Raw genomic sequence first — 27,349 nt, 5'->3', positions numbered from 1 at the left:
GATCTGCCCAAGTTTGTATAGTAAGTAAACAGCATTGGATTGGAGCCTTGGAATCTTGGCTCCAAAGTTTCTCTCTTAACTACTGTGGTATACTTCTCCTACTCCTCAATTCCTTCCCAAAAGTATTTATTTATTTGTTTATTTATTTTTATGTTTATTTATTTTTGAGCGAGAGAGAGTGCGAGCTGGGGAGGGGCAGAGAGAGATGCAGACACAGAATCCAAAGCAGGCTCCAGGCTCTGAGCTGTCAGCACAGAGCCCAATGTGGGGCTCGAACTTACAAACTGCTTAGATCATGACCTGAGCTGAAGTGAGATGCTTAACCAAATGAGCCACTCAGTCGCCCCAAAAGTTTATTTATTTATTTTGAGAGACAGCACAAGTGAGACAGGAGCAAAGAGAAAGAATCCCAGGCAGACTCCACGCTGTCGGTGCAGAGCCCAATGCCTCAGGGCTCAATCCCATGAACCACAAGATCATGACTTGAGCTGAAACCAAGAGTCAGTCAGATGCTTAACCAACTGAGCCACCCAGGTACCCTTTTCTCAAAAGTATTTAAAATGAAGTTTCTTATCATGGTCTAGCCATAAAGCCTTGTGGGGTTTAGTTCCTGCCTACCACCCATAATGTCTTCACCAAACTTACCTTACTTAGCCTGCAGAGCCCTTCTTAATTGGGTAAGTATCCTCATCTCCACTTTCATTTTACATCTCTACCTCCTCTCTCTCACACTGGTTTCATTCATGTTCCTTAAAGACATCAAGCCCTTTCTTTCCTGCATTAGGATTCTGTGCTTGCAAATGACAATTTCCAACTCAGGTTAAATTAGGCCCAAAAGGCAACTCAGAAGAAAACCCAAGTAGTTCACACAACAGACAAGAAGCTGGAGAACCAAGCATGGATACAGGTCAGTTTCAAGCCTTAGGCAGGAAAACCCTACCATATCAATGGGCACTGCCGAAAGAAGTCAGTATTCCTAAGATGAATTCATTCCAACCAGTTTCTTTGTTGTTAATTTTTGTCCTTACTAGAGTCACAATTCAAAATCCTAGAATAGAGAATCTGACTGATTTAACTGAGCTGACCTATGTTTTACAAAAGGACCCTGAATAGGAACGTCTAAATTAAGACTGCACATATTAGGGGAGACATAATTCCCAAAATTTCAGTATGTTATTTAGTAGGAAAAGAGAATACATGCTGGACAACTCACCCATCCACTGCCCCAAATCAAATACCTACTGCCTAATGGCTTTGTGGGAATGTTTTGACTATTATTTTCCTCGCCCCCTTCTCCTCCTTCAGGTCTTAACTCAAGTAATAAATACTTTTTTAAAGAATGTTCCTTGATCATCCTCTTTAATGTAGCCTTCCACTGTTACCCACTAATCCTCCTACCAATTACAGGTATATCACCTTGTTTAATTCCTTTATGACACTTTTTAGAACAATTTTCCCATTTGTTCATTTGTTGTCTATTTCCTCCACTAGATTATAGGTTCCATGAATGCTCAGCCTATCTGCATTTGATCACCAAAGACGAATTAAGAGATAGTAATATGAAAGGTAGAATGATCTTTTGAAAATGCAAATCAGATGGTGTTACTCTTTACCTTAGTATCATTCAATGTTTCCCAGTACACTCAGACTAGAATGCAAATATCTGCCATGATATGGCCCATGTCTGCCTCATTAACTCCAGTCTCTTGATAATTCCTAGAACATGTCAAGTTCTTTCCCAATTCAGGATCCAGGCCTGAAATATTCTTTAACAGACTCTTTACAAGAATAGCTCCTTCTCAGCCATCAAATCTCAGCTAAAATAACACCTCCTAAAAGGAGCATTTCTATTACACTATATAAAAGTTTTTCCATTCTAAATTATTTTTTATTACAGAACCCCATTTCTTTTCCTCACAGTATTTCCTAATCCATACTTATTTCATTTACAAGCTTATTTCTTTATTGCCTATCTCCTCAACTACATAGTCTTGTTCTGTGAAAACAAACAGAATATATCTACCAGTAAAATCTCTCCAAAGCCTAATTCAGTGCCTGGCACTAAGTCAGTACTCAAGTTTCTGTTAGAGGAAAGAAGGAAAAAATCAGTGTTTCCTAAAAGAAATTTGCTGTACAAGAAAATTTAACTGGCACATCCCAGGTAAGATATTTCTGTAGCTATAATCCTCTAGCCTTTCTTCCAAAACCAGGTAGACTAGAAAAGAAGTATTTTTATTTTGTAATGAACAATTATTTTGCTAGCTAAAAAGAAAAGAACCTTAAAGGCTCTTAAGAGAAATATGAAAGGCTGAAGGAAGCACATTTAAAAACAGTTTTAAGGGTAACACCAAGCCCAGACATACATATACTTCCCTAAGTATAGGTAGGAATCAGCAAAACATTAAATGTGACTCCTAATTAAGAAGCAATTGGCACTGAAATCCGTATTTTAACCTTCCCCTGGATTGAGTGTTAAAGCATTTACTATTAAAACAGCATATTTCTACCCCCATTATCTGTTAAATGAAGGTTTAGTTCTTAGTTTCCTCTTTTATGTTACCACCGTTCACTGTAGAAAATGTAATAGGATTTCACTAAGTAAGTCCTACTTACCAAGCGCTCTTGCTACTGCCAGAAAAGGAATCTGGTCAATAACTGTACTCCTTCTAACAGGTCCATTGTGAGTGAGCCGAGGTCGTTTCCAAACTACACGATTCACCCCAGACTTGTTCATCACACTGAAAAAAGAGTTCATAAAAATACTCTAAATGAATAAAATATAACAAAGTAGATCAATGTGTCAAATACCTAATATAATCAATTATCACGAAATAATGACTTATCTATTTCAGACACAAAGATGCATAAGCCAAGATTCCTGTTCAAAGAGCAAAGACAAAATAGGGTAGATTAACATGGGGAATTTGGAGATTACTAAGGTAGGTTAGACAGAACAGAGTGGAAGTAATGAGAAGAAAAATGAGTAGATAACTTGTCAGAGAAAAAAGCAAGGTAATGTGATAACTAAGAAAACTGAGGAGAGGAAGAGGCTATAAATAAACAGTGATAAAAAAATTAAAAGGGGAAGGTTATATAGTTTTTGAAACTTGTACTGAAAACGGTACAAATTCAGTTTTAATATTCTTAATTTGAGGCATAGGATATACCTAAATAGAAACAACTATGTATTACAGAAATATTTCTGTAATTAGAAGTATGAGAGTAGACTTTGCAAGCAGATGAGCTGTAGAGATATAGATGTGGGAGTTACAGAATAAGGAAACTCTTAAAAAGGAATGTGGCATAGGAGCAACAGAAATCTGTAATTAGTATATGGAGAAGTTAGTACATGTTAGGGTACCTAAAACATGAAAATACAGTCAATCTTTGAGCAAAAAAAGTAATAACACAATAGAGATGGTCTCTCTGCAGTTACCTGGTATGACTGAAATGGTAAACTGACTCTTAATTTAATCATAACCTGCCTGGATTAAAAAAAATCTACACAAGAAAAATGTTCCTCTGGAAGGCTAGAAAAGTTGGGGAGAAAACCACAAAGAGAATTTTCAAGAAACTATATTAGCCTAATTGATATTAAGTCCACCTGACAGATACATGCAGAAGACAGAGGGTGATTCCCAAGACTCTGAGACAGATGACACTAAGATAATATAATTAAGTCTTCTCACTTAGAACTCCCGTGCATCCAGACACCCTTTGATTATAATCTGAAATTTCATTTCATCAACAGCAGGCCAACTGACAATAACATGAGGTTTTCTTGTCAGTTATTTTTCTCATGATTAATGAGTACTAAGACATCTTGATGAATACATGAGTCCCTTATCAGTTGATTATGTTGACCTTGAGTAGCATGACTCTATCCTCCTAAACTTGATGAACACCAAAATAAAACTGGCTTTAAGATTTAGAAAGCTGTGGGGTGCCTGGGTGGCTCAGTCGGTTAAGCATCCAGCTTCAGCTCAGGTCTTGACCTCACGGTTTGTGGGTTCGAGCCCTGCGTCGGGCTCTGTGCTAACAGCTCAGAGCCTGGAGCCTGCTTCTGATTCTGTGTCTTCCTCTCTCTCTGCCCCTCCCCTGCTCATGTTCTGTCTCTGTCTCTCAAAAAAAAAAAAGAAAAGATTTAGAAAGCTGAAGACAGGACAACTAATGGCAACCACCCTCAAAGGAATGTCACTATAAAATGCTATATACCTCAGCAGCTGCCAGCTAGTTAAGCCCCAACTACGGCTTTTCTATCTCTACTCTAACTTCAAAAGAATGAAGATACTAGAGAAAAAAAAGATAACAAATGGAATAAAAGTCCTAAGAGAAGAAAAATAAAGGCATAAGCCATATAAATGAGAAAAGGCCACTCTTCCTCTGAGCCAAGAAAAACATGAATATGGCAGAACAGCCTCAACCTTTCTGAAGTAGAAAACAAACTTATCTGATAAGGGCATGCCAGGGGACTTGAGCAGCTGTCTCACGAAACTTTCTGTAACGATGGAAATGTTCACTCTGCTGCTCTCCATGGCTACTGAGCACTGTAACTGTGGCTAGTGCTAAATGAGGAACTGAATTTTTAATTTTATTTGATTTTAATTCTATTTAAATTTAAACAGCTATATGTGGCTAGTGGAAACTATATATAGGATAGCACAAAGGAGGAATGAAGCAAGTACAGAATGATCACAAAACGCTGTCAATGATAACACAGAAGAGAAAATTAAGAGAGTTGTTTATTTACTATCCCTTTGAGAACCCATTTAGTTTAATTCACAGTCCTCAAAGCAACATTATTCTAGGTCATAGTCTCAAGAGTGAGACTATCAAAGGTGGCCATTTTGTTATTCTATGCTTTCTTCAATGCTGATCCTCAAAAAACAAACAGGAGAGTAAAGATTAAATCTACCATTCACAAGAAGAAACACCATCATTCTGTCTTCATACCACCTAAGTCCTATTCTTTCCTAAACCTGCTCCCTAAAATGTAAGTTTTAATACATACTTAGGTAATTACAGTAGCTACCCAAATTGTTTCCATTATAAATCTAAGTAGGAGCTCTCTTGACACTTAATAGTCAAAGATATTATGGTCTCTGTGTTTCTGAGGAACAAAAAACAAAACAAAAAACAAAAGCAGACTGCTTTTATTGTACTCCCTGCTGTTGTCCTGTATGATTAAAAGGCATACACAAAAGGAACAGCCTGATATGCAGAGAGCTGACTTAGCAGCAACAGAAGGCTGGAAAAACATAGCACTGGCCAGTTGCCTAGGGTGAGACAGAGGGAAAGGAGGAAATAACTTCTAATAAAACAGCTCAATTTGTGCAAAAAGACACCTGCTCCCAAATGGCAAAGAGCATCTGTCCAACTATCCAGATGGTATTTTAAGTGATAAGACAAAAAACAAACTCTAAAAAAAGTTATTAAAAAAAAAAAAATCAAAGAAAATCTAATTTAACAATTCATATAAAAAATAAAGAATCATCAAGAAAATATTTTTAAAAGATTAATGAAAAGGGATCAGGCCTACCAATATTAAAAATTGCAACAAAGCCTCAATTTAAAAAAAGCATGCTATTGGTACACATATAATATAAAAAAAGCTCAGAAAAAGACCCAAGGATATACAGGAATTCAGTTTATAATTGCAAAGCCCACTTTGCATGACTACCAGTAGTGGTCTCAGATACAGACTGACTTTCAAACTCATAGGATCACATAAATGACAGCATGAAACCAGGCTCATTTAACTTTGTAGGATACAGAACAGGAAGCACAGTATGCCAGCATGGCAGCTTCAGTCATGTTGTCTCCAGAAATGATCCTTAACAGAAATCCAAGAGCCATTTTCTAGCCCCCATAAATGAGCTTCATATGCCACAGGAATCAGTGTCTTTTAATAGCCCATCCCTGCACAAGTCAAACTGCATGATATAGGGCTGCTAATAAGGTCTGTGCTTTCCAACAGAAATTTATAGTACACTCAAAATCTTCTCTAAACAGATATAGTTCCAATTCAAGGATCAGTATACCATAAGCAATGTTACCTTATAACAGAGCTAACACTCTGTTATTTATCTTAACCAGAGAAACAGTGCTAGAAGAGAGTAAACTCAAGGTCATCTTCCCATTAAAGAGGGGTTTTATGCCTGGTAAAGACTTCTAATCAGTAAGAAAAAGATATATAATTGTTCAAGTAGCTACTAATGGCCATAAAGAAAAAAAATTACTTGTACCCTACTACACATCTCAGATTTTAAAATTCCAGGGAGACTGAAGGTCTCTCCATACAAGTACTAGAAAAGTGATTCCCAGATCTTTTCAGGGGGTCTGCCAGGTCAAAATTATTTTCGTAAGACCATGTGTATACAGTGGAATTTTTGAAAGGCTACATGTCTTGATATATGATAAAACGTGTCAATATTTGGATATGTGTAACTCAATAAACCAGTATTTTACAAATGACCAATGCCTATGTTACAAAATCACACATGGGCACTATATACTATACCATTCCAACTATATGATCTTCTAGAAAAAGCAAAACCATGGAGACAATAAAGAAACCAGTGGTTGCCAGTAACAAAGGAGGTAGGGAGGATAAATTGGCAAAGCACACAGAATCTTTAGACAGTGAAACTATTCTTATGATACTGTAATGGTAGATACGTGTTACTGTATGTCTGTCAAAACTCTAGAACATCCCTAAGGTAAACTGCGGACTTGGGGTAATAATGATATGTCAATGTAGGGTTATCAATTGTAACAAATACACCACTCTGGTGTAGGAGTGAAGTTTGTGTGTATAGGAGGAGGCAGGGAGTATACAGGCATTCTCAGTACCTTCCACTCCATTTGGCCATGAACCTAAAACTGTTCTAAAACATAAAGTCTATTAATAAAAAAAAAAAATCCTCTGTGGATTAAAAAAAAAAGCCATTTAAGCAATAGCTCTCAATTGATATACCTATGGATCTTAATGTGAGTGTATAAAAAGGTCATTAATATATACTATTATTAACCTTTAAGAAACTACCTCTTTTGGAGTTCTGGAATAACATCAAAGATGACTATCTCCAATACATGGAAAAGTTTTTAAAATATTCCTCCTTGGGGCACCTGGGTGGGCTCAGTCAATTATAGTCACAATCTTGCAGTCTGTGGGTTTGAGCCTCGCATTGGGCTCTGTACTGACAGCTCAGAGCCTGGAGCCTGCTTCCATTTCACCCTCTCTCTCTCTCTCTCTGCCCCTCCCCCGCTCACATGCTGCTCTCTCTCAAAAATAAACATTAAAAAAATAAATACATAAATGAATGAATGAAACAAAATACTCCTCCTTTTTCCAATTATGTATCTATGAAAGACCACATTTTACTTCTGATACTGCAACTAAAACATCTTACAACAGATTGAAGGCAGAAGCAGATATGAGAATCTAGCTACCACTATTAAGCCAGACATTAAAGAGACTTTCAAAAGTGTAAAACAATGCCAGTCCTCTCACTAAATACACGTGTTGAGAAATAGCTATTTTTCATAAAGATGTTATTTATATTAACACAATGGGTTTAGTATTATTTTTTAATGAATTAAGAAATATTTGAAAATGTCTCCATTTTTAGTTTCTAATACGGTAAAATCATTATATATAATCCATATAAACAAAAAGCTCTTTGAGGTCCACAATTTTTAAGAGTATAAAGGGTTCCTGGGGCGCCTGGGTAGCTCAGTAAGTTAAATGTCAACTCTTGATTTTGGCTCAGGTAATGATCTCATGGTTTCTGGGAAGCATGTTGTGCTCTGTGCTGACAGTGCAGAGCCTGTTTGGGATTCTCTCTCTCTGCCCCTCTTCCAATCACATGCGCTCTCTCTCGATCCCTCTCAAAATAAATAAGTAACCATTTTAAATTAATTAATTAATGATTTAAAAATTTAAAAATACTCCTCTTTGGCCCAGCAATTCCATCTAGGAAATAATCCTACAAATATATTTGTATGCACAAAAAGATGCGTGCACAAGATTTTTCATTTTACAGTAGTGTTTGTAATATCAACAACAACAAAAAAATAGAAACAAATACTCTTCAACAGGAGACTAGTTAAATAAATGATGGTACATCCATACATGGTACAGCTTCTTATTGGATTGTGCATGAATAGCTATCAAAGAATACACAGTAATACTGGCTTCTTGAGAGGGAGAGGAACTGGGTGGCCTGTGGGACAGTAGTAGTTGAGAGACCTTCTAAAGTACATCATTTTATGCTACCTAAATTTTAACCAAATGAATGCTCCCATTAAAAATTATACATATTTAGATATATGTAAATCATCATACAGAAAATTATTAACATTTGGTGTATTCCTATACTACTCCTTTTCTCTGCATAGTTGAGATCACACTACAAATATAACTTATATCCTGCTTATTTTGTGACTAGTAAGCATTATCCTTTATTACTAAAAATTCTTCATACATATGAGAGTTCATTATACTACTCTCTCTACCTTTACCTATGTTTGAAAATTTTCTTAACACCATGATTTTTAAAAATTTACTATAAACATTATTTTTAATAGCTATATCATATTCAATGTTATAAATATGTATGATAATTTACTTAACAATTCTTCAATTGTTGGGCCTTCAAGTTATTTCCAGGCTTCAACAGCCATTAAACATCACTGCAATCAATAACTCTCTTTAGATATTCTGGTCCACATTTCAGATTTCTTTACAATACATTCCCAAAATTACAGAATCTATAAACATTTTTAAGTTAGTGATGTGTATTATATTCTATACAGGTCATACCAATTTATAATCCTACCAACAGGATTCCCATTTCACACTATAAAATATTGAGAAGTATCTGTTTTTTTTTTTAACTTTGGTAACCCAATAGCAAGAAATAGTTTCACTTCAGCAATTTTTTCAAATATTTACTCGCTTTTGCATTTTCGTTGCTGTTGTTCAAAAGTCCTCTCCTTCATTCACCCATCTGGGTGTGGCAGTGTTTTAGTGTTTTTCTTACTGATTTTTGAACCCCTTATAGTTTAAAGATATTAATTCTTTTCCCAGTTTATTAATACTCTGGAAAAAACTATTTTGATCTAATAGAAGGAAGAAAAAGGAGGCAAGAAATAATATGGTAAGACTTTAGTTAGAACAAGTATTTAGAAAATACTGGATTCTATTTAACTTGCCTCATACCCTCAATTTTTAAAAATTAGTATTGGAATAATTTTTAAATGTTCTCATGTTATTCATTCCTCTGGTTTTTAGAATAATCTTGCATTTTAGTGTGCATTATAAAATATGCTAAAGCCACTTTCAGTTCATAGTTTACAAACTACACATTGAAACAATAACTTGAAACAGACAAAATAAAATAATCAGAAGAAAGGTTTGCAGCAGCACATCTGACTTAAAAATCAAAGAGCTAGGGGCGCCTGGGTGGCTCAGTCGGTTAAGCGTCCGGCTTCGGCTCAGGTCATGATCTCACAGTCCGTGAGTTCGAGCCCCGCGTCGGGCTCTGTGCTGACAGCGCAGAGCCTGGAGCCTGCTTCAGATTCTGTGTCTCCCTCTCTCTCTGCCCCTCCCCTGCTCATGCTCTGCCTCTCTCTGTCTCAAAAATAAATAAAAACATTAAAAAACATTTTTTTAAATAAAAAAATAAAACAAAGAGCTGAAGGTTAACTGTAACAAAATTCTATTCTCAAAGCCAGATTCAAACTGTTCTACTCCAGAATCCTAAGGGCTGTTCTGTTCAGATTCTGAAAGTCATGCTGATCAGTATTTATGTAAAAGGTGATCAGTAAATCCTTGTATGTGTTACTTGACTCCCATTAAAATAGGATTTCCCTCTGGAGCCATTATTAGAAAAAAAAAAAAAAAAGTCAATTCAAAACAATGAGGTAAGTATGAACACAGATGGGTACTTTATTAGGCAAACTAAAAACATGTAATACTGAGAAAATAACTTCAAAAGTGAGTAAAGGTCAATCTGGATAGTAAAGCAGAAAAGGACTAAATAGAACCAAGAGAGGAAAGACAAAACAGCACAATGATTACCTCCCACCAAGTCCTTCGATTCGTTCTCTTTCCTTGGGAAGTTCTGGCTTATGGTCCTGTGTCACCTCCACAGCTCTGACAAAATCATCCTTCGGGTCATCCTGAATTCCAAGAACCACCCCTGAGTCACCCACGTGAGCTACATACATCTTCATGCCCCGTATGATGACCACACTGGCAGTTGTCCCTGATGTGCTGGGAAGACCTGTCATAGTCTTTGGCCATTCTGCTGTAATAAGAAATAAAATATTTTACTCTTCCAGATATAAACATTAGTATTGTATCAGAATAAAAATGGCAACATGTGCTGAATCAGACTTGATTTAGAAAAAAAAGACTTGAATTAGCATAGAATAAAATTTAAGAATATTTTTAAAGCTATTCAAAAAACTTGTGTTAATTCCTTCATCAATATATTAATGAATTTTATAAATAATATAATTATATTACAACCATCAAACCAACACTAGGAAAAAAATATTACAGGATAGGGGCAGCTGGGTGGCTCAGTTGATTGAGAGTCTGACTCTGGCTCCAGTCATGATCTCCCTATTCGTGAGTTCAAGCACCATATTGGGCTTGCTGCTGTCAGCCTGTCAACACAGGGCCCACTTTGGATCCTCTGTCTCCCCTCTCCCAACCCCACCCCGCTTGCACTCTCTCAAAAATAAATAAATATTTTTTAAAAAATATATTATAGGATAAAGTAACTAGTTCCAAATGTCTTAGTCCTAACTACATTTAGCAGCAAGGATGTCCTCAGAGTTTTGATACCTCTATAGCCAGTAGCTTAGCATCTATTTATTAATTTCTCTTTGAAAAGATTTCCATAAAAAAGCTACTTGAGTTGTTTTTGAAGTAGCTGTTTTGAATATTCGTAATCTAACAAATAACATTTTTATTGAGCACTTATTGTATACCAGGTTCTGTGCTAAGAGCTTTACATGTATAATCTAAAATAACCACTTGCAAAAACAAAAACAAAAAAACAGCAAAATAACACGTGCATGGGGCGCCTGGGTGGCTCAGTATGCTAAGCATCCAACTTCAGCTCAGGTCATGATCTCATGGTTTGTGGGTTAGAGCCCCATGCTGACAGCTCAGAGCCTGGAGCCTGCCTCAGATTCTATGTCTCCTTCTCTCTACTCCTCCCCCGCTCACACTCTGTCTGTCTCTCTCAAAAATAAACATTAAAAAAAATTTTTTAATTAAAATAATACTTGCAGCAAACCTCCAAGACAGGTAAAATTATTCCCATTATTTTTATTTTGCAAATAGGGAAATCAATAGGTTGAAATAGTTCAGAAAGTTGCTCAATATCAAGTGGCAGAGACCCAATATATTTAACTCCGAAATCTTAAATGTCTAGTTCATTGTTATTGAAAAACTCTAAATATTCTGGGGGCACCTGGGTGGCTCAGTCAATTAAGGGTCTGACTCTTGATTTCAGCTCAGGTCATGCATGATCTCAGGGTTTGTGAGCTTGAAGCTCAAAGCCTGCCTGGGATTCGCTCTCTGCCCCTCCCCCACTTGTGGGCGCGCTCTGGCTCTCTCAAATAAACTTTTAAAAAACTTGAAATATTCTGTAATATTAAATAAACTACAATTTATGGTTCAAGATAGCCAACTGAATCCAAACACTGTCACATTCTCCTCACCAAAATCCCATTGAAAGGACAGAATATAAGTATTAGAAAAAGTCCATAGCAGTCATGAACACAGAGAAGGGGCATAAGCAAATCTGAGGAATCCCCAGAATTTTAAAGAAATGGAATTACATTAAAGGAAAAATCAGAATGCAAAACTTGTAATCCAACATAAGCAAAAACCACAGTCAGTAAAGAAAGCAATACATCAGTTTTCCCTGTTAAAAGAGTCCCAGAAAAACTCAAACTCACAGACAGTGACAGCAGCTGTGTCAGGAATAGATAGCAGAAGTTTGGCAGATATAGTTAAAACTTCAGGAGCTAGGTCAGTGCCTAAACTTCTGCACAATAAAAGGTGAAACATTTTAGTTCTTAAGCTGCCAGTAATTATAATACCTTTCTTTTAAGGGAAGTGATGCATCTGTTGATAGAGACAACAGGGGCTCAAAGGGGATGAGGGATAAGAAATAGGGTCTAAAAAACTGGATGGGGTGCTACACACCTTTCATAGCCACAAGGTTTCTCTAGTGTATTCAGGTTAACTAGAGTTCTTTTCTTTAAAAAAAAAACAAAAAAAAAAACAAACATTTATTTACTTTTGAGAGACAGAGCATGAGCAGGGGAGGAATGGAGAGAGAGGGAGACACCGAATCCAGGCTCCAGGCTCTGAGCTGTCAGCAAAGAGCCCGATGCGGGGCTTGAACTCATGGACCGTGAGATCATGACCTGAGCTGAAATCAAGTCGGATGCTTATGCACTGAGCCACTCAGGCGCCCCTACCTAGAGTTCTTTTCTTTACAATATTACATACGCTAAAAAGATATTTCTTGAATCCTACAGTGCATCTCCTCATCTCATCCAGCAGATGGAATCCACCCCACAGAATGTCCTGTCACTCACAGCAGAGGGCTGCTTGCAACATATGAAATAATGGCCCTCACAACTGCTGAGGGAAACCAGAACAGCTACCAATACTGATGAAGCTAGAAATTCACACAATGTAAAACCACTGCAACAGTACTAGACACACAGTAAATGCTCAATAAATGTTAGTTTTTGTTATGACCATTATTTAAGAAAAGCAAAGAGCCTGAGAGGCATCAAGAGGAGTATACAAACAAAAAAGGCCCCCCCCCCAAAAAAAATCTGTGGAAAAATCCTAAGAATCTATAGATTATTGGCACTGATAAGGTTCAGTACGGTTATATATTGTTATATAAAATATCAATGCTATTTCTGTAAACCAGCAACAAAAAATTACAGTGTTACAAATGTTGGGGCGCCCGATGGCTCAGCTGGTTGAGCATCTATCTGACTCCTGATTTTGGCTCAGGTCATGATCCCAAGGTTGTGGGATTGAGCCCTATATCCAGCTCTGTGCTGAGCATGGAGACTGCTTAGGATTCTGTCTCTCCATCTGCCCCTTTCCGCTGCTCAGGGGCACACGTTTTCTCTCTCTCTCTCTCTTACTTTTAAAAAAATTACAAAATGTAACTTTTAAAATACCACTCACAATTAACAGCAAAAGGTATATATCTGGGAACATGGCTAACAAATCTCTAACAAGACTTTTATGGAAAAGTTGTAAACCAAAGTATGGTTTACAAGAGAATGGTAAGCACAGAAACGGACCCATGCATAAACACTTGATACACGAACAGTAAAGATAGCATCCAGTACATGAAATTGCAACAAGATTTAAAACAAAACAAAAAACAAAAAACAGGTGTCTGGGTGGCCGACCACGCAGAGCTTGCTTGAGATTCTCTCTCTCCTTCTCTCTCTGCCCCTCCCCTGCTCTCTCTCTCTTTAAATAACCCCAAAACTACCAAACATTTTGGGTCCCTGATGCCAAGCACAAAAAGTCAATTCCAAGTACATCAAATGACTTAATATGAAAGTAAAGCTTAAGCTGCTTAGAAAATATTTAGGAAGGTACATTCATGACCTCAAGATAGGGAAGGATTTCCTAAAGACAAAAGATGGGCTAGCCATATAAAGAAAATGCGAAATTGTACTACCATCAAAATTAAGAATTCTTGTCAGGAGATCCCATGAGTAGAGCGAAAAGATATCTCAAAAAATGGAGTTTGTAATATATATACATTCCACAGGAATGGTATCCAGAATATATAAAATGCTCCTACAAAACAAATCAATAAGACAGACTATGCAATAAAAAATGGACAAAAGGCTTGAACAGGCCTTTTGCATAAAAGGAAATCCAAACAGACAAAAACCATGCAAAGGTATTCAGCTTCTTTAATCAACAGGGAAATATAAAATAAAAACCACAATGAGATTCCACTACACAATTACCAGATCACATAAATAAAAGTCTGACAATAGTAACTATGATTAGGAATATGGAGCAACATGTTCTATCAACTACTGGTGGGAGTATAAACTGATATAACCACTTGGGAAAACATCTAGGCATTATCAAAAATAAATATACGTATACACTTTGACTACTCACTATCCCTAGACATATACCATAAATCAATGTGTGTATGTGCATATATATATATATATACACACACATATACATACACACAATACATATGAATGTTCAGAGATGCATCATTCATGTGGGCTGAAAAGGAGGAACAACCCAAATGTCCTTCAATGTGACAAAAGACTACAATAGACTACACTACATGTAACATGTAAGAATCTCACAAGAAGCATGAGATAAAAGCAAACCGCATGATTTTCTTCAAAAGAAAACGATCATGTTTTAAAATAAGTAGTAAAACTATTGAGAAAAATAAGTAAATCAGGGCAGCTGGCTCAGTCAGTGGAGCATTCGACTCTTGATCTTGGGGTTGTGGGTCTAAGCCCAACGTTGGGTGAAGAGATTACTTAAAAATAAAATCTTTAAGGAGTATCTGGGTGGCTCAGTCGGTTAAGCATCTAACTCTTGATTTCGGCTCAGGTCATGATTTTGTGGTCATGGAATCAGGCCCCACGTCAGACTCAGTGTAGGGCACAGAGCCTGCTTGGGATTCATTCTCTCTCTCTCTCTCTCTCTCTCTCTCCCTCTCCCTCTCCCTCTCCCTCTCCCCCTCCCCCTCCCTCCCTCCCTCCTTCCCTCCCTCCCTCTCTCTCTGTTCTTTCTCCACTTGTGCTTGCTCTCTCAAAAAAACTTTCTTTTAAAAAGGAAAAAAGAAAGAAAAATAAGTAAATTGCTATAGAACTATCACCACAAAAGTCAGGACAGTGGTTACCCCTTGAGAAGATAAGAATATGAGATCAGAAAAGACATATGTGGCTTCTGTTGTACAGGCAATGTTCTCTTACTTAACTTTTAAAGCTCATTTTGTAACTACTCACTGAAGTGTACATTTACATTTCGTGACATTTTTATATGTATGCTATATTTCACATTTTGTTTAAAGTTAAAAAACAAAAACAAAAAAGCAGGAAGCAAGCATCAATTTTGCATGCATAGATCACAGCAGACAGCTCCCTAGCCCATCTACTTTCCCAGTTTGGTCACAGGTATTACTCCTAGAAGCTCAACCTACAGTATGTTGAATGTTTCTTTCAATTATTTTGTGGGTTAACTACAGCTCCCGCTTAAAATTTTCCTTTTCTTTTTTAACTTTCATTTATTTATTTTTGAGAGAGATGGAGAGAGATGAAAGAGAGAGAGAGAGAGAACAAGTGAAGGAGAGGCAGAGAGAGAGGGAGACAGAATCCAAAGCAGGCTCCAGGCTCTGAGCTGTCAGCACAGAGCCCAATACAGGTCTGGAATTCACGAACTGCGAGATCATGACCTGAGCCAAAGTCGGACACTCAACCAACTGATCCACCCAGTCGCCCCCATAAAACCTTTTCTTTTCAAATAAGCTAAAATAGATTTTTTTTTAAAGTTCTTAGCTGCAAAAAACAATTATCACAGTAAGTATGAATGAGAGAACTCCCAGAAAGGTTCTTAAGCACATTCAGAAAGCAAAATTTACCTAAAATTTACCAGCTGTTTGCAAAAAGCACCTAAACAAGATGGAAAAGAAGAAAAAGAACTTTAAAGAAAAAGAATATTCAAAATTATAATATTAACATTATTTAAATCACATTTTTTGGTCAAAAACACTAATATGTACAAAGTGATATTCTGCAATGATCTAAAAATACTGAACATGCTCTCATCATTTGAAAGTCACCTTTTATCATATGCTACATTTTGCCTCAGACCTATTTCTAGACTCATCCTACTAATCTATTTATGGTTCTTTTCAATAATTAGGAATTTAAGTATTCCCCAATTCTTCTTCTATTTTTAACAATCTTAAGATTTCCATGGGGCGCCTGGGTGGCTCAGTTGGTTGAGTGTCTGACTTCGGCTCAGGTCATGATCCCACAGTCCATGAATTCGAGCCCTGTGTCGGGCTCTGCGCTGACAGCTCAGGGCCTGGAGCCTGCTTCGGATTCTGTGTCTCCCTCTCTCCCTCTGTCCCTACCCTGCTCATGCTCTGTCTCTCTCTGTCTCAAAAATAAATAAAAACATTAAAAAAAAAATTCCAAAAAACTTTAGAAGTTGGAAATTTAAAATGACAAACCCTGTTGAGGTCTGATTAAAACTGCAATAAATTTATATACTAAGGAATCAATATCTTTATAATTAGTGTTCCTTGTTTTCTACTTTACATTTTATTTTAATCTTTTAGTTTTTAAAAAATGACTTAACAGGGCACCTGGGTGGCTCAGTCGGTTAAGCATCCGACTTCAGCTCAGGTCACAATCTCACAGTTCGTGAGTTCAAGCCCTGCGCTGGGCTCTGTGCTGATAGCTCAGAGCCTGGAGCCTGCTTGGGATTCTGTGTCTCCCTCTCTCTCTGCCCCTCCCCCGGCTCACACTATGTCTCTCTCTCGCTCTCTCTCTCTGTCAAAAATAAACATTAAAAAAAATTTTTTTTCAATGACTTAAAAAAGGGGCGCCTGGGTGGCTCAATCGATTAAGCGTCTAATTGTTGGGTTTTGCTCTGGTCATGATCTCATGGTTCATGAGTTTGAGCCCCACAACAGGCCCTGCACTAGAAGCACAGAGCCTGCTTGGGATCCTCTCTCTTCTCTTTCTCTCTAAATAAACTTTTTTAAAAAATGTATTCAAAAAATGATTTAAAAATAAATGACTTAAAACTAGGAGCATATTAAAAAGACAGTATCATAGGGCGCCTGGGTGGCTCAGTCAGTTAAGCATCCAACTTTGGCTCAGGTTATCATCTCACGGTCTGTGAGTTGGAGCCCTGTGTCGGGTTCTATGCTAACAGCTCAGAGCCTGGAGCCTGCGATTCTGTCTCCCTATCTCTCTGCTCCTCCTCCATCCACGCTGTCTGTCTCTCTCTCTCTCTCAAAAATAAATAAACATTTTTAAAAATTCAAGAAAAAAAAGGAATTAGGTAAACACTAAAATCAATTTTTTAATATTTTTTTAATGTTTATTTATTGAGAGAGAGAGACAGGGCATGAGCATGGGAGGGGCAGAGAGACAGAATCTAAAGCAGGGGGCTCAAACGTGGGGCTCAAACTCACGAACTGTGAGATCACAACCTGAGCTGAAGTTGGACACTCAACCAACTGAGCCACTCAAGCGTTCCAACACTAAAATCTTTTAAACACATTTTATTGACCCTTCTCTTGAGGCAAGAATATTAGTCAAAGAAGCCACAACTAAAATGGGTTCCTTGATCTGTGTAGGGATTAGAGAACCATGAGGTTACAGAGATCAGATAGGAATAGTTAGATAGGAGTAGTTAACGCAAAGCAAAGTTGGTAGGGTTACCTTACGTTAGGTAAGGGCAACAGGGCAGAGGGAAAAAAATGCATCTCCAGAATGGTCACTCACAAGGCCTTATTTGATTCAAAGAATCAAAAACAAAACAAAACAAGAAACAAAACAAAAACCAAAAACTTTTCCTAGTTTAATTAAAGAAATCATTAACCTTCTTCAAAATGGTATATGGCCATTTACATGTACTTGTACACCAAGGAAAGAGAAATACCCACATCATTGAGTAACTAATGAACGATGGCTCTAAGATAATAATTCTGGAGCTACAGAACACAACCACAGTCCACTGGTCATGGGCTAAGGCTCATGGAGACCAAGTACTAAATAGCACTTTGAATCCAGTCCACCTCAGGCTCAGTGGAACCCCAAGCCTATGCCACAGCTAGTTTAGTCCCCAAATAATTGCAGCAACTAATAGCTTCTCCTCATAGCTCTTAATTGACGAGTCAGGAAGCCTATTATACTTGAAGAGGCCAAGTGTTAAGATTTTAGAGCACCCCAACAATGATACTCTCCTCCAAAATAGTAAATGAAAAGCATTATCTCATCTCTCAAAGAATCACAAAGATTGGTTGGCACCATTAAAACATGAAAGCAGGGGTAGGGATCCAACATATTTAATTCTATAGTTTGACCACTGCAAAAGTTCTGACAGTTCTTAGAAAACGACAGTGGATTACATTCAGTGGTGATCCTAAATGCAACTGCTGTTTCTGATTTATCCTCTTTAGTAAAACAAATAAATACAGACTTGGCTATCTGGTATGCATTCAGCAGCAGGGCCCTGATGAAACTGCTACTTAAATTCCTGGAGATACCCAGGCTTCTGATCTTTCTGAGACCTGTTTCTTTGGATTTACTTTTTTTCTTTTTTGCATAAAATGAAGTAATTATGCATGAATAATTCAGAGAATTTCTTGTTCTTGAACAGATAGAGACTAAATAGCCAACAGCATATCCCATCACTCCCAAGTACTATCACAGTATCTAATTCCTATAAACAAGGGCATTCTCCTACAGGTCCACAATCAACCATCAAAATCAGGAAATTAACACTGATACCATACTACCAACTAATCTACAGATCTCATTCAAATTTTCATCAATTATCCTAACAATATGTTTTATAATAAAATGATAAAATTCAGGACCTCTTTATTATATTTACTCATATCTCTTTAGCCTTTCAATCTGGAAAAATTCTTGTTTCCTTGATGCTTTTTAAGAGTACTAGATCAATCATTTCAAGAATGTCTCTCCATTTGGGTTTGTTTCATGTTTCCTCATGTTTGTATTCAGATTATGCATTTTTGGCAGGAATAACACAGAAGTGTTAAATATCTTCTCATTGCTGGCAGTATGCAATCTCAACTTATTCATTAAAATAACGCTACCTGGGGCGCCTGGGTGGCGCAGTCGGTTAAGCGTCCGACTTCAGCCAGGTCACGATCTCGCAGTTCGTGATTTCGAGCCCCGCGTCGGGCTCTGGGCTGATGGCTCGGAGCCTGGAGCCTGTTTCCGATTCTGTGTCTCCCTCTCTCTCTGCCCCTCCCCCGTTCATGCTCTGTCTCTCTCTGTCCCAAAAATAAAATAAAAAACGTTGAAAAAAAAAAAAAATTAAAAAAAAAAAAATAAAATAACGCTACCTTTGGTCACTTAAGGTCGTGTCTACCAGGTTTCTCCACTCTAATCTTTTTCCTCTTGTAATTAATAAGTATTTTGTGGGAAGATAATCTGAGACCATGTAAAAAATCCTTGTAGTGGGTTGAATGAAATATAGGTCCACCCTGAACCTGTGAATGTGACCTTATTTGGGAAAAAGATCTTTACAGGTGTAATTAGGTTAAAGATCTTAAGAGATCATCCTGGATTAGACTGGGCCCTAAATTTTGGATTTAGTGCCCTTAAAGGGAACAAGTGCCCTTAAAAGAGAAGGGGAGAAGACACAGAGAAAGGGATATAAAGATGGTGGATGGGGCTCCTGGCTGGCTCAGTCAGTGGAACACACAACTCTTGATCTCAGGGCTGTGAGTTCCAGCCCCACTTTGTGTGTACACAATGCTTTAAAACAGGGGTGCCTGGATGGCTCAGTTAAGCATCCGAATGGATTTCTGATTTCAGCTCAGGTCATGATCTCACGGTCCACAAGTTCAAGCCCCACATCAGTCTTACGCTGACAGCGTGGACTCTGCTTCGGATGTTCTCTCTCCCTCAATCTGGCCCTCCCCACTGTGTGTACGCCCTCTCTCCCTGTCCCCTCTCTTTCTCTTTCTCAAATAAATAAACCTAAAAAAAAAAAAAAAAAAAGGTTGCTTAAAAATAAAATCTTAAAAAGACGGTGGCAACTAGGTGATAAATCTACAAGCCAAGAAATACCAAGGATTGCTGGAAGCCACCAGAAGCTAGGAGAGAGCATGGAACAGATTCTCCCTCAGAGCTTCCAAAACAGAGGCTAACACCTTGATTTCAGATGTCAGACCTCCAGAACCATAAAAGAGTAAATTTCTGTTATGTTAAGCTACTCAATTCATGCTAATTTATTATAACACCTTTAAGAAACTAATATAATTCTGTTCCTCAAATTTTCACCCACTAGTTTTAGCATTCACTTATGTCTCCTGATTGAATCATTATTATGATGGTTACTAAACATGATTCTCTATCATTCCTGCTACATTTATTAGTGGCCTTTCTACTGTAAAGCCTTACACATTTGTAATAGCCAAAACTGAAGACAACCCAAATGTCCATCAGTAGGTGAATGGATAAACAAATTGTGGTGTATCTACACAATGGAATGCTACTCAGTAATAAAAAGGAATGAACTACTGATATATGCCAAAACATGTGGTAACAGAAATTATCTAATACTGATCGAAAGAAATGATTGACAAAAATAGAAAAAATCTAGTACTGGATAAATATGGCAAACTCTTTCGAACATGTGATGTGTGAGAAGGTGAAGGTCCTTGAAAGTAAAAACAGAAATACCAAACCAAAATAAAGATACAGGTTTAAAATTCTCTGATTTAAGAGAACTCTTCTTCAAATTTAATTCTATCACACTTTCCCTTATCTTTCCTTCTATCCCTCCCATTCTCTTTCAGTGTTGGTCTCATTTCTAAATTTAAGGAAAATGAAAACTATCTGCCAAACCTATTCTTCAGCAGCACCTAGGTGGCTCAGTCAGTTGTGCATCAGATTCTTGATTTAGGCTCAGGTCATGATCTCACAGTTTATGAGTTCAAGCCCGGCGTCAGACTCTGTTCTGACAGCTCAGATCTGGAGACTGCTTTGGATTCTGTGCCTCTGTCTCTCTCTCTCTCTCTCTAAAATGCCCCCCCCCCAAAAAATAAACATTAAAAAAAAATTTTTAAAGCACAAACTTTAAAACATTATTTCTTAGAAGGCGAGCATAACACAAGAATAACGCATACATGTGAATACACATAAATTAGGTACGTATTATAACTTGGGAACAAAGAGTAAAGAAAATAAGAAAATAATATGAAAAAAAATGACTTTAATTCCATTTCTAGGGTTTCTACCCAAAAGAAATGAAAACAGAATCAAACAAACCTATGTTCACAGCAGCATTATCCATGCTAGCCAAAAGGTGGATACAACCCAAATGTCTATCAACAGATGAATGGATAGACAAAATGTCATATATACACAGGATAGAATATTATTCACCATTAAAAAGGAAAAAATCCTGATACATGGCTATAATCTGGATGAACCTTAAAGACATTATGCTAAGTGACATAAGACACAAAAAGACAAATATTACATGATTCCACTTATACGGGGTACCTAGAATAGGTAAATTCATAGTGACACTAAGTAAAACAGACGTTACCAGGGGCTAGGGATGAGGGTAATAGGGAATTACTGTTTAATGATTACAGTTTCTGTATGGGAGGATGAACAAATTCTGAAAATGGACAATAGTGATGGTTGCACAATACTGTGAGTATACTGAACTGTATACATAAAATTGGCTAAAATGGTAAATCTTGTATGTATTTTACCACAATTTTTTAAATGGGAAAAAATTTTGTATTAAAAAATAGAAGTAAAAAATCCAATTTAATCATTTCACCCACAGAAATTCAACTAAACTAGCAGCTACTTTAAGCAAGAAATCAGCTCTAAGAGATTAATTATGAAGTATGTAAGGCATGCCCAACCAAAAGACCTCAAAATTTACCTGAAAGACAGAAAAAAACATAATGGTCATCTCACAATTGTCTGTGTGATCTTTACCGGGATTTCACAAAGCCAAACTCTTTTCATAATAATTCTAAGAGCTTATTTGCCCTTTTCACTGTGTTGACATTTGAACTGATGGTTCAAAAGCAGTGGTTTGTAAAACTGCTGGTGCCTTAGCAGGAATCAAGGCAGTGACACCAAACTGAATTAGTAGTCTCTGTATTCTCCATAGCCACCCACTTACAGTTTAAAAAAAAAAAAACAACCAAGTGGGGGGGGGAGGTGGGTCGGGGGGGGGAACCAAACCAGTTTTACTTAATGTCCTTGATGTTGCAATAAAAAATTAATTTTATTAAGCCTCCACCCATGAACACATGTCTTTTTATATTCTGTAGAGAAAGGGAAGTACATACAACAGGCTTCTGTTGCATATTATGCCTGTCTAGAGGAAAAGTACCTTTGACTCTGTGAGTTATGAAATGATCTAGCCCATTTTTCACGGACCATCATTTTTACTTGCAATACTGATAAACTATATTAACAACACTTGGGCATTTGACATACATTTTCTTCAAAATGAACAAAGTGAAGGGCGCCTGGGTGACCCAGTTGGTTAAACGTCGGACTAATGATTTCTGCTCAGGTCACGATCTCACGGTTCGTGAGTTCAAGCCCCATATCAGGCTCTGCACTGACAGCATGGAGCCTGCTTGGGATTCTCTCTCTGCCCCTTCCCCATGCATGTGCCCAAGCACACTCTTTCTCAAATAAAATAAACTTAAAAAAATAATAAACAAGGGGCACCTGGGTGGCTCAGTCGGTTGAGCATCCAACTTCAGCTCAGGTCATGATCTCACAGCTGGTGAGTTGGAGCCCTGCATTGGGCTCTGTGTTGATAGCTCAGAGCCTGGAGCCTTCTTCAGATTCTGCGTCTCCCTCTCTTTCTCTCTGCCCTTCCCCGCTTGTGCTCTCTGTCTCACTTAAAAATAAATTTAAAAACATTAAAAAATAAATAAAAAGTAAACAATATGTACAAAGTGAGCTCTTGACTTCAAGAAAAACAACTGGCAGTATTTGTTGCCAGTGATAAACTTTTTCTTTTTTTTTGAGAAAGCAAGAGAGCACAAGTGGGGGAGGGGGAGAGAGAGAGAGAAAGAGAGAATTCCAAGCAGGCTCTGCTCTGTCAGCACAGAGCCCAATTTGGGGCTCAAACTCATGAACCGTGAGATCATGATCTGGGCCAAAATCAAGAGTTGGACGCTTAACTAACTGAGCCACCCAGGTGCCCTGCCAGCGATGAATTTCTAATTGCTGCTTAAAAACTCACATTTTGGAAAATGTGTATTCACTACAGTGAACTTGATAGCTTCCCAATCTTAAGACTTTTCTGATGAGATCAGGAATATTAACAAATGTGATATTTTCATATTGCATAATAAAATGTCAATATTTCGAAAATCGGCATAATTCAGTGATTATTTCCCAAATGACTAATGTACCATGTCATAAATTACACACGGGTAATGATTCATGATTCATTCAAAGTGCAAGGCAGACCAATCAATCAGGTTTCAGATTCCATTTTTACCAACCTTAAGAAACTATCACTTTGGTGTAGGATATCCACAATTATCTGAAAACACCACTAAACTATTCCTCCCTTATCCTATTATATATGTGAGGTTGCCTTTTCTTTATATACTTCAACCAGAAAACCCAACACAATAGACTGAATGCAGAAACAGATATGAGAATATTTATTTCAATATTTCTTATTTCAGAAAAAAGCATTTTCACTTAAATTATATATTGGGGTGCCTGGATGGCTCAGTCAGTTAAGCCTCCCAGGTCATGATCTCATGGTTCATGAGTTCAAGCCCCACATCGGGCTCTGTGCTGACAGCTCAGAGCCTCCAGCCTGCTTCAGATTCTGTCCCTCCTTCTCTCTTTGTCCCTCCCCCGCTCACACTCTGTCTCTCAAAAATGAATAAACGTTAAAAAAATTTTTAATTATATATTAATAATGACTATTTATTGAATAATGAATATGATGAATTATGAATATGTTCATTTAAATGTATTAACATACATTTGATTTACTTTTAATAGGTTAATAAGTATTTTTAAATGTTCTCAGTTTTAATTTCTCACAGTGCAAATATAATGGATGTAGTCCACATAAACAAAAGCTCTTCAGGGTCCTCAATCATTTAAGAGTAAAAAGGGTTCTGAGAGCAGAAAGTTTGAGAACCACTGCTATAACCTAGGGAGCACTACAAAAGTAGAAACAAAGGATGCTTAATTCCAAAAGAAACAGAAACCTTCACAGAAGAAAACATATTGACTTAGAAACTTAGAGGAGTTTATTTTTCAGTTTTCTTTTTTGGGGGAGAATTCAAGAAAATGGAGTATTTCAATGTGCTCTGGGACGGTGAAAAGACTAATGTAATAGAAATGTGGGTAACAAATAAAATTGAATAGAGTCTAAAGTTGGACTGGGAAGGGCTTACCCTATAAATTATAAACGCAGTTCATTTATATAGAAAATGAGGGGCCATCCATGAATTTGGGACTGAAGAACAATTTTTTTCTAACAACCTTTATCTCCTGGGTGTGCCTGGGTGGCTCAGTCGGTTAAGCATCTGACTTTTGATTTCCACTCAGTTCATGATCTCACAGTTCATGAGTTTGAGCTAACAGCGCATAGCCTGTTTGAGATTCTCTCTCTCCCTCTCTCTGTCCCTCCTCTGCTTGTTTCTCTCTCTCAAAATAAATAAACTTAAAAAAAAATCTGCAACTCCTGTGTCAAGACTTTCATATACTCAGCATATTCCTTTTTTTTAGGTTTATTTATTTTGAGAGACAGAGAGGGAATTAGTGGGGGAGGGGAAGAAAGAGACAGGAACCTAGGATCCAAAGCAAGCTCTGTGTTGACAGCAGAGACCTGAATGCAGGGTCTGGAACTCAAAAACAGCAAGATCGTGACCTGAGCCGAAGTTGGACACTTAACCTACTGAGCAACCCAGGCAACTTAACCTACTGAGCAACCCAGGCACCCCAATATTTTTTTTTTCAAGTTTTGAGTACAAGGCTTAGCTGTGGAACAAAGCAAACTTTAACATCCGTTTGGTGTATAAGGCTCTAAACTATGCCTCATAAGAGTGAAAGTCTGATTTAAAAAGTATGTGTATGTCAAAAAACATACACATTCACATTTGACAGCATTGTCCCTGCCTTATTAAAAAAATGCTCAAGTAACAAGGTTTATACTTTATACTTTTAGTTCAAATATATGGCACACTCATGCTGCTCCAAGTGTACTGCAAAATAAATAGGCCTCTAAATACTTCTTTGTATCTAATCTTCCTCTATCTTGATGTCCACTCCTAGCTGCCCTGTAGGCAATGAAATGACATATTTCTGGAATATACTGCAGCGCTTTCCAGCTCTGCTCTGCCTACACGAAAACAAAACAAATAATAGGGGCCTCTGGGATTGGATGGGAAACGCCTCTGACAGGAGGACTGGCTGTTCTATGAGTCAATCAAACAATTCTTGGCAGAAAGCCAGACAAACAGAAAACAGACTTTGAAAGAAGCTAGTCTACAACTCTGACAATACCTTATAAAAACTGTTCTTTATTTGACCAATTTTTACACTCTTCTATCCCCCTGTCCCGCTGCCGAAAATAAAGCAATATTATGCTACCACAAACAAGAGAATTTTTTAAATGACAGAGGTTATTATCCTCTCTCTAAAAAAAAGCTCATGCCATTCATTCGGAGTAATGGATAAGCGCCTATAACTCTGTATAACGCATGTTGGGTACAGAAACAATGGCTGCTTTAGAAAACATTTAAAGCTTAGAGGAAACTACAACTCTGCTGAATTTTTAAAAATAAACCTATTTCCTTTTAGCATATCAGTAATTTCTCCTGTTACTTTGACCGGCAGTTACAACTTTTAAGTAGTAAAAGTGAGAACTGGTGAGAATTATCTGATGGCTTAGCTAAGGCAACTATTAAAAAAAAAAAAAAAAAGTATACTTTTAAAAAGCCCTAGTCGAATTTAACACACACGCCTAAGGCGGGGCCAGTTTGAGACATAGCAATGCATTCCCCGCTTTTTTTTTTTTCCCATAAGCAGTATAAGCATAAAGATCTTTAAAACATTTGATGATAAGCAACCGAATTCCTCCCAAGACTTAACTCGTTGGATAATTACATTTAACCTTATTAAATTAGTCTGCAGTATACTTCAACTACCAACCACCCGGGGTCAATTTGGTGAACCGACACCACCGGTAGGAGGCAACCGACAGGGACAAGTCCTTCCAGAGCAAAATTATGACAGATTCTTGGGAAGCACTCTCATTTTTGCCGTCTCCCGCTTCCTTTGCGCGTGGCCCAGGTAACAACGTATTTTCAGTTCATCTTTTGGCCAAAATCTGGCGCCAGGTTTCAAACACATTTCCGCAGGCTGCCACCAAAGTGACGCTGGGAGAGGACCGCTTCCCTGGGTCCTTGGAAGGTGGAAATTAAGCGCGGGCCGACTGCGGGGAGACAGCGATCCGATCTTTCCCAAAGCCACTTCGCCCGACCCTCCACCCTCGAAAGCGCTATTCAACCTAGGAGAGACTTCACTTACAACCAAGGTGCACTTTGTAGCGATCTGGGTGCCGGGGGCCCACTCGGGGCTGGCGCTCTTATAAGAGCCCTCAACTGCACGAAGAAGACACAAGCCAGCGAACTTACCCAGTTTCTTCCACATGGCGAGGTGACAAGCTAGGAAGCCTTTGCGGATGGCAGCGCAAACCTTCGCCGGCTCGGACGAGGTGAATCCCTTCTGCTTCTTGATGAAACCCCACAAATGCTCCCGGGCAAACTGTGCCGCCTCCCGCCCGCCGTGACCGTCGCACACGGCGAAAAATGCCACTGAGGAACGGCGGCGGCAGCAGCGACCGGGAGTTGGTGAGGCCGCGGAGTCCGGGGGAGGGTCGCGAGCTTCTCGGGCTGCCGCCGCCGGGCCTCTCCCCGAGACTTCGCTGCCAGCAAGAGTCGACGGTGACCGCTGCGGAGGCGACGGCTGAGAGAGCGACCGCCGCGTCGGGGGCTTTTCTTCAGCCGTCGGCTCGGGCTCCACCACGATTTGAGTAACGTCCTCCATGTACTTCCTCCCGCCCTGGTCGGAGAAGACGCTCACTCCTAGCGAGTACAGCCCCGCCATGGCCGGCTGGCCGGGATCCCGCCGGTCCCACGCAGCCCGCCGAATCTGGCGGCGGGAGACACACTCCGCGCCCGCCGGCCAACTATTGTTTACCTTCGACGACGCCGAGAGGGGGGAGGAGGCGGTCCCGGAGGGGGGGCACGCGATGTCGGGACTTGTCCGCGAGAGCTGGGCCGGGGCTCTAGGGCGAGAGGAGCCGAGCAGCTGCGCCTGCGCAATGCGCTTCCCCGCCTGCCCGCGCCCACCACACAAATCAGACGTTCTCCTTGGCTGTCGTCATTCGGCTCTCTGGGCCTGACCAATCCGGAGTCGGGTTGGGGCAAACCCGCCCCCAACCCTCGCTCCTACCGGCAACGGCCGAGCTTCATCCTCCGTGCGCGGG

At 38.6% G+C, this 27,349-nt stretch overlaps 1 protein-coding gene across 1 annotated transcript in view; it reads right to left on the bottom strand.

The window, feature by feature from the left end:
• The window catches only part of PPM1D (protein phosphatase, Mg2+/Mn2+ dependent 1D), a 46,928-nt gene extending 19,579 nt beyond the window's left edge, over positions 1 to 27,349 (bottom strand). Inside the window, exons 1-3 of the mRNA XM_042914937.1 lie at positions 26,496 to 27,349; positions 10,085 to 10,313; positions 2,614 to 2,738 (exon numbers count right to left, since the gene is read on the bottom strand). Coding sequence (XP_042770871.1) covers positions 2,614 to 2,738; positions 10,085 to 10,313; positions 26,496 to 26,967 — 826 coding nt within the window. The 5' untranslated portion in view covers positions 26,968 to 27,349. The remainder of the gene's footprint in view (positions 1 to 2,613; positions 2,739 to 10,084; positions 10,314 to 26,495) is intronic.

This window comes from Panthera leo, chromosome E1 (genome assembly GCF_018350215.1).
Source record: "Panthera leo isolate Ple1 chromosome E1, P.leo_Ple1_pat1.1, whole genome shotgun sequence".
Lineage (NCBI taxonomy): Eukaryota > Metazoa > Chordata > Mammalia > Carnivora > Felidae > Panthera > Panthera leo.
Note: the sequence above shows the minus strand (reverse complement) of the source record. Positions and strands in the feature narration are given on the sequence as shown.